This window comes from Rana temporaria, chromosome 3 (genome assembly GCF_905171775.1).
Source record: "Rana temporaria chromosome 3, aRanTem1.1, whole genome shotgun sequence".
NCBI classification, from domain to species: Eukaryota; Metazoa; Chordata; class Amphibia; order Anura; family Ranidae; genus Rana; species Rana temporaria.
This window is the reverse complement of record NC_053491.1, coordinates 146,242,859-146,258,429: the sequence shown is the minus strand read 5'-3', so window position 1 is coordinate 146,258,429 and position 15,571 is coordinate 146,242,859. Positions and strand designations below refer to the sequence as shown.

Below are 15,571 nucleotides of genomic sequence, written 5' to 3'. Positions count from 1 at the left end.
GTTATGCCGCGTACGGTCGGACTTTTCTATGCCGCGTACACACGGTCGGACTTTTCTATGCTGTGTACACATGGTCAGACTTTTCCACGGGAAAGCCTCCGTAGGAATGTCAACCGTATGTACGCGGCATTAGGAGCAAAATCGCTCCTCCGCCCCTGCTGCCCCCATGCTTCGGCATATATGCTCTTTTTTTTTAACTGTGGTGGTGAAATCACCTCCTACAGCACTGGAGTCGCGGCTTTATATATCGTGGGAGCAAACGCTGTTGCTGTCAAGATAAATAAGTCCGCGCAACAGCTGAATGGCGTACCTGAAAACAGTAAAATAAATTACATACCTGAAAAGCAAGCATGAAAAAACATAACAATAAAACTTTGCAGAATAGAATACAGTAAAAAAGAGCAGAACAATAGAGAGAGAATAGAGAGGGAGAGAACAATAAAACGACAACTATTTTTGGTTTTTTTATTTTATATTTTTTTGTGTGTTTTTTTTTTACTTTTTTTTTTTTTTTTTTTTTTAACACTTTTTTTTGTAACTGTGAACTGTAACTTCAACTTTTCGGTTCCAGGTTTGGGTCTCTCAAAATGCAATGGCATCTTGGGAGACCCTGTGTAAGTGAGCCTAGCCTGTGAAATGTTTCACCCTACACTAATAATTAACGTGTGTGTGGAAGCGTTCAAAACATTCACCAATACAAAGACCAGGATTGGCAGGACATTTGGGACAAAAATAACGGGTGTCACGCCTAAATCCGCGCTTGGTACAGACACATTTTCTTTGGGGGGCTCGTTGGGTAGGGGTACTCTCGAGGACATAAGAAAAATGCCTCTCATGCAGTCGGCTTACTGCATTTGGTAGGGGATGGTGAGGTACAGTACCGCCTGGATACAGGAGTTCTGTGATGATATCCCTCTGGAATTGAAGGAAGGATTCATTCCGTCCTGAAGCTCTGTATACGACATGAGCATTCAGTAGAGCCAATTGAAATAAATGTAGAGACACTTTTTTGTACCAGCGTCTTGTCTTACGGGCAATATGATACGGCGCCATTAACTGGTCGTTGAGGTCCACCCCTCCCATATTAAGGTTATATTCGTGGACACAGAGGGGTTTCTCCACAACACCAGTCGCCGTATGAATTTGGACTGTCGTGTCTGCGTGAAGGGTGGTAAGAACGAAAACATTCCTATTGTCCCGCCACTTCACAGCGAGCAAATTTTTACATCTGCAGCAGGCTCTCGCCCCCGGCCTAATACGGGCATCTACAAGCCGCTGGGGGAAGCCCCGGCGATTAGGTCGCACGGTGCCACATGCTCCAATCTGTTGATCAAATAAGTGGCTAAAAAGTGGCACGCTGCTGTAAAAATTGTCCACATACAAATGGTACCCCTTTCCGAATAAGGGTGACACCAAGTCCCAAACAATCTTGCCAGCGCTCCCCATGTAATCTGGGCATCCTTCCGGCTCTACCTGACTATCTTTTCCCTCGTAAACCCTAAAGCTCCATGTGTAGCCTGTGGCCCTGTCACAGAGCTTATAGAGCTTGACCCCGTATCTGGCACGCTTGCTGGGAAGGTACTGTTTGAAAGACAAGCGGCCAGCAAATTTAATCAGGGACTCATCAACGCATACAACCTGCTGGGGATTAAACAAGGCTGCAAAACGTTCGTTGAAATGGTTTACGAGGGGCCGAATTTTGTAGAGCCGGTCAAATTCAGGGTCTCCACGTGGACGACAAAGTGCATTGTCACTGAAATGCAGGAACCGCAGGATCGCCTCGTATCGTTTCCTGGCCATGTGAGCAGAGAAAACGGGCATATGGTCGATGGGATGTGTGGACCAATACATCCGCAATGACGGAAATTTGTGTATGCCCATGTTGAGGGTAAGGCCCAGAAAGTTCTTAAATTCGGAAACCTCGAGAGGTTTCCATTCTTTGGCAAGGCGAGACTGGGGGTTAGCGGCGATGTAGATACCAGCATATAAATTAGTCTGGTCCACAATAGATCTATAGAGATCTTCCGTGAAATACAGCGAATAAAAATCAAGTGACGTAAAGTTCGCTGTATCCACCTGAATACCGGGTTGGCCAGTGAATGGGGGAAGTACAGGTGCTGTAGAAGTGGTGGGGACCCAATCAGGATAGGCAAATTCTACAGGAAGGGCACTATGGGCACGACGGGCCTGTCTCTGTCTTCTTCTTGGTGGCAGCGGGACACTACTTGTGCTTGCCACATCGCCAGCTTGAACTGCACTTATGGGACTCGCCACGTCACCAAGTGTTACTGCAGTGCTGGATAAACGACCAGGGTGTACTAGGCCGCTGGTGCTTGCCAATCCACCAGAAGGAATAGCGGCGCTAGTACTGGATCTCTGCTCCATACGAGGGTCCTGCGGTTCTTGCTGCTCAACAACATCAGAATGGGATCGGGTACGCCTGGCCTTAGCAGGGACCTCAACTTCGTCGTGCGAGCTATCTTGACATGGAGCCGCTGTCGTAAACGGGTTCGTATTCTGAGCCAGAATCTGTCAGATGCGTGACCTCCTCCTCTTCACTATCTGACATGCACATGAACTCCAAGGCCTGCTTATCATTGTACCTTCGGTTTGCCATTTTGGACTCTAAATTTAGTGGTACAATGGTAAGGATTCACAGGTAAAAAAAGCACCTGATCTGTAGAAAAGCAAACGTAGAAAACGCTTAAAAAAAAACTGTAAGCGATCGCAGGGATCAGGCCTGTCTCTGCGAACGCTGCAGTTATGTGTCTTGTGTTTTGTAAGTGACAGTGATCGATCGATACTGCACTTGGGTGGGTTGGGCTGGGCAGAGGGGGAAAACGCAGGTGCTAGCGGGTATCTGGGCTGATTCCGCTAACAATGCGTTTTTGGGTACCCTAAACTGCTGGGTACGCTAGTATAGATCTGATCAGATCAGGTATCGATCCGTTCAGATCCTATACCACTAAGGGGGGTGTATGCTTAGCGAGTGGGTGTAAGCGATACTGGCTCTAACCTAACGCTGCCTGGGGCGACGCAGACCCTGACTGGCGCTAAAATTAAATTTATATCACCCGCCGGGTGATCAGGGGGTTAAACCTATTGGGTTATATACGGCGGGTGCTCTGATGCTATAAACAGCAAACTAACCAACCAGCGTCAACCGTAACACTTATACGGTGATCACTGGTGAAAGGGTTAACTAGGGGGCAATCAGGGGGTTAAAACCTTTATTCAGTAATATATGGGGGTACCTGACGCTTTCTAAAAACCTGGTGGCGAACCTAAAATAACTAAATAACTAACTGGCTAACCACGTCACCAGTGACACTTATACAGTGATCAGTGGTGAAAGGGTTAACTCTAGGGGCAATCAGGGGTTAAAACCTTTATTTATGGGGGTACCTAACGCTATATAAACCTGGCGGCGAACCTCAAAAAAAACTAACTGCCTAGCGGCAACAGTGACACTAATACAGCGATCAGAAACCGATCGCTTAGTGACACTGGCAATAGGGGTGAAAGGGTTAACTCTAGGGGCAATGAGGGGTTAAACCTTTATTGGGGGGGGTAGGGGGCTACCCTGGACCTAAAGGGGCCTAAACCTAACTGCCCTGACACTTTTTTCTGTCACACTGACACTAAAAGCAGTGATCAGAAAATAAATGATCACTGCAATCAGTGACACTGTGACAGGGGGTGATCTGGGGGTGATCGGGGGGGGTTATGTACCTATGTGTGCTGTGTCAGTGTGCTGTTGGTGCAACTCACAGTACTGACGTCTTCTCTCCTCTGGAACCGGACGAAAAGACCGCCAGAGGGGAGAAAACGTCACTTCCTCCCTGCCTGTGTTTACAGTTACACAGGCAGGGAGGGCTCAGGTGGAAGCTGATTCGCCGAGGGAGATCGAGAGGGGGACGGCTGGAAATCAATAGCCGCCCCCTCCTCCCGGACCTCCCGTACACCGTTCCCGGCCGTCGCATGTACCGGAGGGGGTCCCGATCGGACCCCCGAACCCGGGAAAGGCGGGGACGTACATGTACGCCCATGTGCCTGTACGTGCCATATTGTGGACGTATATGTACATGCGGGGGTCGGGAACTGGTTAAGCGAAGTTCCGCTTGTTTGCATCCGCCCCCCTCCACTGACACATTGAGCACTTTTTTGGGAGAAAGTACATGGTTTTGACAGGTACCCGCTTCCACTTCCGTCAGATTTCTGCGGTAATCTAAACCAAAAGTTCTCCCTTCCCCCACAGCCTTCTGAGACATCACAGGTCCCAGAAGACTATGGGACCATTAACAAGGTGCAACATGACTTGTGCATGCACAGTAGGAGACCGGTTGTGAAGCCATGAGGCTTCACTGCCTGTTTTCCTTACATGAGATGCCAGCGCTTGCACCCCATGCCAATCGAAGAATCAGCTTGAGTAAGGACATCGCTGCATACCTCGAAAAGTAAGTTCCCATATACTACATTATTATGTGCCGATTTTTTTTTTTTTGGAAGGGGGGGGGGGGGGGGGGGAGAGAAGCCTAGAGTTTCTCTTTAATTTTGTTGCTAATGTATACTTTTTTTCTAGAATAGAATAAAAAAAAAAAAAAAAAATCCACATCATTATAAAATGCACTCAAGCAGATCTTTCAAAAAAAAAATATATGTATGAGATATAGATTATATATATATATATATATATATATATATATATATATATATATATATATATATATATAATCTATATGTATATACACGTGTATGTGTGTGTATGTGTGTGTGTGTGTGTGTGTGTGTGTGTGTGTGTGTGTGTGTGTGTGTGTGTGTGTGTGTGTGTGTGTGTGTGTGTGTCTTTTATTTTCTAAATGGGTTTCTTTAAGCTACTTTATTGTTGGTTCACTTACCTTTTCCTTAGATTTCCCTTCTAAATGTTTTTTTTTTTCTTTGTTTGAATTTACCACTTCCTGTTTCTCCTCAGTAAGCTTTCCACCATCATCCGAGCGGTGGAAAGTCATTTAGAACAGCTTACTGAGCACCTTACTAAGGAGGAACAGGAAGTGAGAAATTAAGACAAAGAAAAAAACATTTTAGAAGGGAAATGGAAGGAAAGGGTAAGTGAAACAATGCACTAGCTTAAAGTAACCTATTTAGAAAATAAAAAACGAACCTTTACAACCCCTTTTTTAATAATAATAATAATAATAATAATAATAAACAAGATCTCATTTGAACATTGCATAAGGGTTTTGAGCAAGGGTGCAACATACAAAAAAAATAAAGCATTAATGGTGACAAAAGCAATAAATCAATACTGTTTAACAGTTAAGACTATTGAAAATAATGCCACCAAAATGTACTGGGCTACAATCAAAACGATAAGTATCACATCACAGGTCTTCACTTACTATGAAAACTTCTGCTGTCGTCACATCTTTATCAACAACAAACCAAGCATCCCGCAGACCACCAATTCTTGCTCTTTGGCCCAGTGTGAAGAGAAACCATCCTAAACACGGGGAAAAAAAAAAAAAAAAAAAGTTGAAACTAATTTAATAAAATATATTTAAAAAAAGGGGAATTTTTCAATGAGTGGGTATGATCATTCTTACCATGAAAAATAAAAAGGAGTTCTTTTGTAAAAAGAATATTTCAAATTACTTTTTGATGTTCTCTGCTCTAGGGAATAATTCAATGAACATGTCATTGACAAGAGCATGCCATTGCAAATTACATTTTTTAGGGTCATTATTATTAGGATTATTACAGATGGGCTGATATAAAAATGTCAGTTATGTTCCACAGTTATTTAATCACATTTTATGAACCGATTAGAAAGATTGGAGGGCTTGGCAAAACAAAGCATTCAGTAGAAACAATATAAGAGACTATTCTGAATGTCGTTTTTTGAGAGAAAAACAAATATCTGCAATATTTTAAAAGCTGTTGAAGAACATGAAGCCCATGTATTACACACTGTGCAGTTTGATCCAAAAATGACCCTGTAAGTGGATGGTTACTGTCATTTCAAATCAGGAACTGCCTATAAATTCCAGAAGGAATCCCAGGTCTGATAGATCGCACGGTCTGAGCACTGACAGGCTGACACTCTTTACTTTACATTGTAGCAAAGTGTCATTTTTTCAGTGTTGTCACATGAAAAGATAGAATACAATATTTACAGACATGAGAGTGATGTACTCACTTTTGTGAGATACTGTATACACTATATTGTCAAAAGTATTGGGACACCTGTCTTTACACACATGAACTTTAATGGCACTCCAGTCTTAGTCCGTAGGGTTCGCCCACTCTTTGCAGCTATAACAGCTGTCCACAAGTTTTAGGATTGTGTCTATGGGAATGTTTGACCATTCTTCCAGAAGCGCATTTGTGAGGTTAGGCACTCATGTTGGACAAGAAGGCCTGGCTCACAGTCTCCGCTCAAATTCATTCCAAAGATCTTCTACCGGGGTGAGGTCAGGACTCTGTACAGGCCAATCAAGTTCCTCGACCCCAAACTCGCTCATCCTTGCCTTTATTGACTTAGTTTGTGCTCTGGTACAAATCATTTGGTGGAGGGGTGATTAAGGCATGGGGTTGTTTTTTTCAGGGGTTGGGCCCCTTAGTTCCAGTGAAGGGAACTCTTAAGGCATCAGCATATAAAGGCATTGTGGACAATTTAATGCTCCCAACTTTGTGGAAACAGTTTGGGGATGGCCCCTTCCTGTTCCAACATGACTGTGCGCCAGAGTTGAAGTTGGTATAGATGCAAAGGGTGGGTCAACTCTATATTGAGCCCTACGGAACCAAGACTGGGGTGGCATTAAAGTTCATGTGCTTGGTGTAAATGAAGGCATCCCAATAATGTGTGTGTACATACACACAGTTTATCTATATCTCTTGTGGTATACTTGCTGTGTTCCCTAACCATATAGCTTGTTTTTAGATTTAACACCGCATACAAATATTCGAGAACAAATTGTCTATTTTTTTTTTTTTTCCATATTTTATTTTATTACTTTTTTCCAAGACAATACAATAAACATACCATAACAACAACATACAAACTAACAACATATATGGTCTCACTAGAACAACAGAAAAACAAAAAAAAGAGAAATAGACTACTGACCCTACGACTCCTAGAATTTCTACCTTCCATTATACCTCCATGTCTAATTTTCCCTTTATATTTTCTATGGGGGGCATCTGGGGACATAGCTCGAGTGCCCATAATGGGGAGGGCAAAGAGGGGGGATGCAGTGGACAGGACAGGAGATGAGAAAAAAAAAAAATTGTGAATTAACTTAAATATGGAAAGAAAAAAAAAAAAAACCCACTCCAAAATAGTGGATAAAGTTAATCTAGAGGGGTCTGACTACCCCTTGTTGTGTATATACTTAAGTGTAGGAAAAAAGAGAGAGGAAAAAAAACACAGCATGATAGTGGATAAAATTAATCTAGAGGAGTCTTACTACCCCTTGTTGTGTATATACATTAAGTGTAGAAAAAAAAAAAAAAAAATAAAAAAAAAAAAAAAAAAAAAAAACACACAGCAGGATAGTGGATACATTTTAATCTGAAGGGGTATTACTACCCCTTGTTGTGTATATACTTAAGTGTAGGAAAAAAGAGAAGAGGAAAAAAGGAAAAAAAAAAAAAAAAAAACCACAGCAGGATAGTGGATAAAATTAATCTAGAGGGGTCTTACTACCCCTTGTTGTGTATATACATTAAGTGTAGAAAAAAAAAATAAGTAAAATCGTGAGATATAAGAAAACGAATGAATTTATTCAGAGGGGAATTACTTCCCCATATTATGTATTTACTCAAGTGTAGGCTAAGAAAAAGAGAAAAAAAAAAAAATATATATAATAAAAATAAATAAAATAAATTATATTATATAAGGGGGGGAGGCCACAAGAACTCCCCATCTCCCCTATTCCCCTCCATTCACTCCCCCCTCGTCCCCCCCCCATCACCCCTCCCAGCCCTAAACTCCCTCCATCCCCTCCAGATCATTTCAAATCTTGGCCCGGAGTCCACATGAAAAGACCACAGTTCTTCCATCCTTTTCATTTTGTCAATTTCTTGGAGCCATTCCCCCATCGAGGGTGCCTCTTTTTTCCTCCAATTCCTAGGTATTAGTGCCTTGGCTCCGTTCAATAAGAACGGGACCACGGAACCTCTGTACTTTTTCCTAGACATACTCGTAGTATGGAACAAACATTCCCATGGGTCGTATTTTATCTCATATCCACTTATTTTATTTACCAAGACCAGTATCTTCCTCCAGTATACCTGTATAGGGGGGCACTGCCACCATATGTGGGCATGAGTACCTTCCATCCCACACTCTCTCCAGCATAGGGGGGAGGCCTCGCTATTCATTCTATGCAATTTCATTGGGACATAATACCACTTAGTAAGTAGCTTATAATTGGCTTCTTTTACTTTTGAATCCATCGATGTGGCCTGAACGTAATCTAATACCTGTCTCTTCTTTTCATTAGGTATAGTTTGATTAAGTTCTGCTTCCCAACTTTCTATTATTTTCACTCTCCCTGATTCCATCTTAGTTGTCAACATTTTGTAGATACTTGATATTCCCTGTCTTGCCACTCCTTGGGTCATAAACTTTTCCCATTGATTTAATTCATTCACGGCTCGCAGGGGTTTTGACAAAGTGCCCACAAAATGTTGAACTTGCCTGTGCCTCCACCTGTCCCCTGGATGCATCCCATATTTTTCCTGGAGTTCTATCACCGTACACAATTCACTACCCTTCATTACATCCTTCAATTTCAGAGTGTCCGAGGCTGCCCACCCCAGGAACATCCCCCCTCCCTTCCCCGGAGGGAAAAAGTCTGTCCCCGTGAGTGGCAGCAACGGACTATTATACAGCCATTTTTTAATCCTACAAACCTTATCCCATATTCTAAAGGTTTCTTTTGTTATTACAGGAGTATCCCGAGGCAATCCTCTATATTTCCTTGGCACCCATATTGCATTACCCAGCTCTTTCTTACTTAGACTTTCTTCCACTTCCACCCACTTTTTTACTTCCATCATTACCCTGAGCCCAATCTATGATCCTCCTTAATACCGCCGCCTCATAGTACCCTTTAAAGTCCGGCAACTGTACCCCTCCTTCCTCTTTAGATCTAATCAGGGTCTCTGCTGCTATACGGGGCTTTTTCCCCCTCCATATGAAACCCCTTATCTTTTCCAGGACTCTAAAGTACATTTCTGGGATTTTTATCGGAAGTGTTTGGAAGATATACAGAACTTTAGGCAGAATCATCATCTTAATAGTATTAATCCTTCCCCACCATGATACTCTATCTACACTATATCCTTTTAGTTCTGATTTTACTTTATTCAATAGTAGCATGTAGTTATCTTCATATAAGTATCTTTCTGTACTCGACAGAAAAATACCAAGATATTTCATCCTCCTCTGCTTCCATTTAAATGGATAGAGGACCTCAAGTTCCCTACGATCTTGTGGGCTTAATGATATACTTAGTATCTCCGTTTTCTCTTTATTGATTTTAAGATTCGAGATCTCCCCGTATTGTTCATATTCCGCCATTATCTTAGGCAATGTCACCCTAGGATTAGATATATAGAGCATCATGTCATCCGCAAATGCAGATATCTTATGCTCCCTTCTCCCTATCTTTATCCCTTCTATTTCCTGATTCGTCCGTATTGTTTCCAATAGTGGCTCCAATGATAGGACGACTAGGAGGGGCGATAGCGGACACCCTTGCCGGGTCCCATTAAAAAGTGGAAAGCTGTCTGACAGGGTACCATTTACCCTCACCTGGGCCGAGGGGTTAGAATACAGGGCCCCTATCCACCTTAGCATGCTTGGACCGAATCCTATATGTGATAGGTTTGCCAACATAAAATCCCAGTCCAACCTATCAAACGCCTTTTCGGCATCTAAAGATAGGAAAACTACTGGTTCATTATTCTTTTTGGCTTTCTGTATCAAAAACATTACTCTCAGGAAATTTTCTCTTGTTTCTCTCCCAGGTATGAACCCTGCCTGGTCATTTTCTATCAGGTCTACCAGAAGTGGTCTTATTCTCTCAGCAAGAATTTTTGAATAAATTTTAATATCCACATTTATCAAAGATATGGGCCTATAGCTGGCACATAGGGAGGGATCCTTATCTTCCTTCCCTATCAGAGTTATGTGGGCATTCAAGGCCTCTTTACGCATTGCCATGCCCCCCCCTATAGAGTTCATATATTTCTGGAAGAACGGTCCTAAAGTCTCCCCAAATCTTTTATAATATAATGACGTATACCCATCAGGGCCAGGACTCTTACCCATTTTAATACTCCTAATCGTTTGCTTTATTTCCTCTATTGTTATTTCTTTCTCTAGACTACATATTACTTCCTCTGTGAGGTTCGGGGTCTTAACCTTTTCTAGGTATTGTTTAATTTTTTCCCTTTTATTCTGAGCTTCTATGGCCCCTTGCCCTTCATTGACTTTATATACGTGTTGGTAGTATTCATAGAACAATTTGGTTATCTCCCTAGTTGAGTGTCTCATATCTCCATTCATATCTTTTATTTTCAGGATAGAGTTCTGTATGTTTCTTGGTTTTATAGTCCTTGCTAACAGTCTCCCTGGTTTATTGCCCAAGGCATAAAATTTATTATTCATGTTGTTAAATATCCATTTTGTTTCCTGTTCCAGAAGATCGCGGAGATCTTCTCTCTTTCTAGTTAGTAACCTAAGGACCTGCTCTTCCTGTAGTTCTTTATGTTTCTGTTCAAGGGTCTGGATTTCTTCTAGTAATGTTTGTTTCCGTACCTGTCTAATCTTCCTCCTCTTAGCTTTCTCAGCTATCATTCTCCCTCTCATAAACACCTTATGCGTTTCCCATAACGTGGATGGGGTGATATTTTCGATATCATTTTCTTTAAAGAATAAAACACATGTCTTTTTCCAGATCATCGGCTGTTCTAGTATTATTTATTAAGGACTCATCTAGTCTCCACAATGTCTGCCCAGCCGGGATCCCCCCTGAATCCAGTGACATCACCACCGGGGCATGATCGGACAGCGTTATCGATTTTATTTCTATCCTTGTCAGTCCCTCAAGCAGCCGATGATCTAGAAGGACATGGTCAATTCTTGAGTATGACCCGTGAACTGATGAAAAATATGTGTAGTCCTTATCTTTCGGATGCAAAATTCTCCATGCCTCCACCAATTGCATCTGATATAATTTGCGTTTAATCATTCTGAGGTATTTCCCTTCTGACCTCAAAGAGACAGGCTGAGTGTCTAACAGAGGATCGAATACAAAATTTAGGTCTCCCGCTAGAATCACCAGACCCTCTCTAAATCCTTCTAATTTATTCAAAATTTTCCTCAGGTAAACAGCCGGCCTTACATTAGGGCAATATACATTAGCCAACGTGTATTTCCTATTTAATAAAGTACCCTTGACAAATAGATATCTTCCCTCGGGATCTATTTCTGTAGCTTCTAGGGAAAACCGTATGTTCCTGTCAAACCCTATTGCAGTTCCCTTTGATCTTTTGTTAGGAGCATAACTATGAATCCATACGGGAAATTCCTTTGAGTTTAACCTGGTCTTTGATGTTATCTTTAAATGAGTTTCTTGTAGGAATGCTATATTAGCCGAGAGTCTCTTCATCTCCTGTAGTATCTGATATCGCTTACTTGGGCTATTGAGCCCTCGTACATTGTACGTGACAATCTTTAATGCCGCCATTTATTATATTTCTCCCTTTTATTTTTTCCACCCTTTTTTCCAAATAGGAAGCACCCATTGTTCCCCCACAGGATATGAGAGACTCCATGCCCTTTCCCAATATATGAGACACCTAGGCCATACTCCTTACTCAACATCACACTAATAGCCTTCAAAAGAAGAGTCTTAATCAAAATATCTTGAGACCACATACACAACATATACCCCCCACCCTCTCCCAACCCACCCCCAACGCATTGTACCTCAATGCTAAAACTCACTTGGTCTGTGCCCCTCCAGGCCCCTTGCCAAGTGAGCTTTTCCTCAGGATGTCTACTATGACCCCCCATTTCCCAGGCCCCGTCACCTAAAAAGGGACGGCCCCTGGTCCAGGGACGGCACAGCAGCTCCATGTTTTTCCCCTTCCCCAGTGACTTCCGTTTATTCTCCCTCCCTCTTGTCTATTTTTAAACATTACATATTAACTAAAATTACACCACACTGAGGTTTTAGTCCAATTAAATCGACTGGCCAACTAATTGATTATGAAAATAATCATTTGCAGCTCTACTATAAATCACCATTTTTTTTTTTTAGGGCAAATGTCAGAAGTCACATAAGGACAACAGAATGAAAATGTTCTGCTTACCATTGTGCGTTCCCATAATTTCCCCATCTTCAATAGAAACAAAGTTCCCAGGCTGTGGCTCTAAATACTTCAAAGATAAAATAAAAAAAAAATAAGCAGTGAATATTGCTCGAGACAAATTGATTTACCTACACTCCACAGTATTTAAGAAAACGTACCTCAATTATGAATTTGTCAAAGTTTCTCTCACCAATGAAGCATATTCCCATGCTCTACATGAAAAAGATGTACATAATCTGTTGATGGCAGTGTAATTTACACATAAAACATAACACTCATTATTCCATAAGCCTTTCAATAGATTAAAAACATTAAAAAAACAGATCTAATACAATAAAGAAAGTTCTTGCCTCTTTTCTCTTTAAAACGTGATGAAATCCAGCTTCTGTAGCAATTTTCTTCACAAAGACTTTTGTCAATCCTCCCAGTGGAAATAAGGTTTTTCTCAATGCATACTGTGGTATTTGACTAAGGAAGAAAGTCTGGTCTTTGAATTGGTCACTAGCCTGGAGAAGTTTCACGTCTGTTACAGAACAGAAGCAAATATAACTGAAAGTCCAAAATCCACCAAAAATTAGAACCTGACTACAGAGCGATGGCTAGCTAGTTATATCTCATGTGGTTTTATTATAATGATCTCTCAAAATTTTTCTCAAAAATTATTCCTTTCTAAAAAACACCATTAAGCCTTGTACACACTATTCTTTTTTTCCCGTTCAACCCAGCAGTTGGAGCGAAAAAGCGATCAGCTCCTGTTGGAGTCGCTGTACCGACAATCAGACGGCATTTTTTTTATTAAACCAGCTGATGTCCGACACGTGTCTACAGGGCTTTTTTTTTTGTTCCACAAAGATTTTATTGAGAATAAAAAGAGAACAGTGTTACAGACAATATAGCATCAACATTATAAATGACAAGCGATCTCCAGGGGCGCCACAACATATCGATATGCTTGAGATGTAGGAACCGGCAAAACATATATGGTCAGTCACACAGCATTGTCAAAAACCCCCTAAAAAACGTTCAACTATCGCATATCTCCCAAGGTGGAAGTAGCTTAAGGTATCAAAGACGAGAGATATCGGGATATTCCTAATCAAAGGCCTCTGGATCCTTTTACATTGTATAACTCAAAAACCGTTGTGGCCCGTTACCTATATCAGGCCTCAAAATTTCAAGTCCTGAGCTACTAGCCAGGCCTTAAGAGTTACTCGCCACCTGTTGCCCCACCCAAACCCTACCTTGCCCCGCCCCTTAAACACGCCCTTGTAAATGATCTCATGAAATAACACTTAAATGTTTTATTCAGTATTAAGTTACAAAAATACATAATGCCTCCAATTCCGTCCCCCTGCCCCCATTCTATCATTCCTATTCCTCCAATTCCGCCCCCCTTCCCACATTCTATCATACCTATGCCTCCAATTCCTCCCCCCATCTATCATATGGTATGATAGATGGGGGGGGGCAGAATTGGAGGAATAGGTATGATAGAATGTGGGGAGGGGGATGGAATTGGAGGCAAAAGCATGATAGATTGGGGGGAGGGGGCAGAATTGGGGGCATAGGTATAATGGATTGAGGGGAAGATTTAAAGTCGAAATCTGCAATTAACCCCCCCCGCCCCCCCCCCCAATCCAGCACGTGTTCCTTCAATCCCCCTCCCAGTGCCTCCGGAACACACATCACACATCTATCTTAATAAACATACCGTTTTACTGCAGGCATGGTGCACTCCTTGGATGTGTGAGCGCCTGGGAGGTGGAGAGGGGCGGTCTGAGGCGGAAAGGGGCGGCCCCGGGCGGTGTCTGGTATAGTAGTGGCGTGCTGTGACTGTGACACTAGTGTGGGAGGCGGAGAGGGGCAGTTCTAGGTACATTTGGACTGTACTATTGGACTCAGGGGCGTACCTAGAGTATTTGGCACCCAGGGCGGATCCTATATCTGGCACCCCCCACTGTGCCCCCTGCATACCTCTGTATCCTTCAATATATTTGTTACTACTGTGTACCCCCTCTCCACAACTGCACCTCTGGACCCCTTTACATTACACAGCACCCCATACCTCTGGACCCTGTTACATTACACAGCACCCCTGGACCCCTTTACATTACACAGCACCCCGTACCTCTGGACCCTGTTACATTACACAGTACCCCTGGACCCCTTTACATTACACAATACCCCTGGACCCCTTTACATTACACAGCACCCCTGGACCCCTTTACATTACACAATACCCTGCACCCCTTTACATTACACAGCACCTCTTTCTTTCAATCTTCTTTTATTGGTTTTTAGCAAAGCAAGAGTATACAGAAACCTAGGAGGCATTCCTCTGGTTTAAATCAGTCAATACATAAGTAACAATATTATCTTCATAACAATTCATATAGTAAAAGTAAAAACAAAAAGTAAAGGGGAAGTGGATCTCTTTTGGGGGAAGAAAAGAGGCTCATAATATGTTACATTATCTCTCTTCCTATACTTATTCCTTCCATGCTACCCCAAGTCTACTTTGTTGATCCGCTCCCCTAATACCATTTTGCCCTCCTTCCCGACGGAAGATCCATATCCCGTCGGGCTTGGGGCAACTAATCTGTTCCTCCTGCCTTACCTCCCCTATAACCCCCCCCCCCCCCAAACTAAACAAAACAAGCACCAAAAAAAAAAAAAAAAAAAAAAAAAAAAAAAGAAAGCTCATAGTTCCTCCCCCCCCCCCCCCATCAGGTCCCCACGTCCACCCCTCCCTCAATCCGCGTCCATCAAGGCCTTTCCCTCCTCCGAATATCTGAATGTGTTCCACTCTGCCCATGTTTCTAAATATACCTTCCGTTTTTGCCTTGAGGTCCAAACCAAATCCTCCATTCTATTCAGATTTTCAACTCTATTAAGCCACATCCTTATAGTTGGAGGGGATGTCTGCTTCCACGTCCCTGGTATACATGCTCGGGCAGCATTTAAAAGGTGGCAGGTCATTGTTCTCTTATATCGTCTCGCTGACATCTCTATCTTGCAACAGATAAAAAGACCATTCGTCTGGTAGCTGCGTCCTGCTAAATCTCTGTGTTATTTCCCGGACCCTACCCCAATAGTTTAAAATCTTAGGGCAGGCCCAGAAAATATGCATTAGGGTTCCTCCCCTCTTCCCACACCTCCAGCATCTATCTACCATGTCTGG

The 15,571-nt window shown here is 42.4% G+C and overlaps 1 protein-coding gene across 1 annotated transcript in view; it reads right to left on the bottom strand.

Moving 5' to 3' along the window:
- The window catches only part of TRMU (tRNA mitochondrial 2-thiouridylase), a 54,337-nt gene that overhangs the window by 24,871 nt on the left and 13,895 nt on the right, over positions 1 to 15,571 (bottom strand). Inside the window, exons 5-8 of the mRNA XM_040343631.1 lie at positions 12,741 to 12,913; positions 12,549 to 12,602; positions 12,391 to 12,457; positions 5,400 to 5,500 (exon numbers count right to left, since the gene is read on the bottom strand). Coding sequence (XP_040199565.1) covers positions 5,400 to 5,500; positions 12,391 to 12,457; positions 12,549 to 12,602; positions 12,741 to 12,913 — 395 coding nt within the window. The remainder of the gene's footprint in view (positions 1 to 5,399; positions 5,501 to 12,390; positions 12,458 to 12,548; positions 12,603 to 12,740; positions 12,914 to 15,571) is intronic.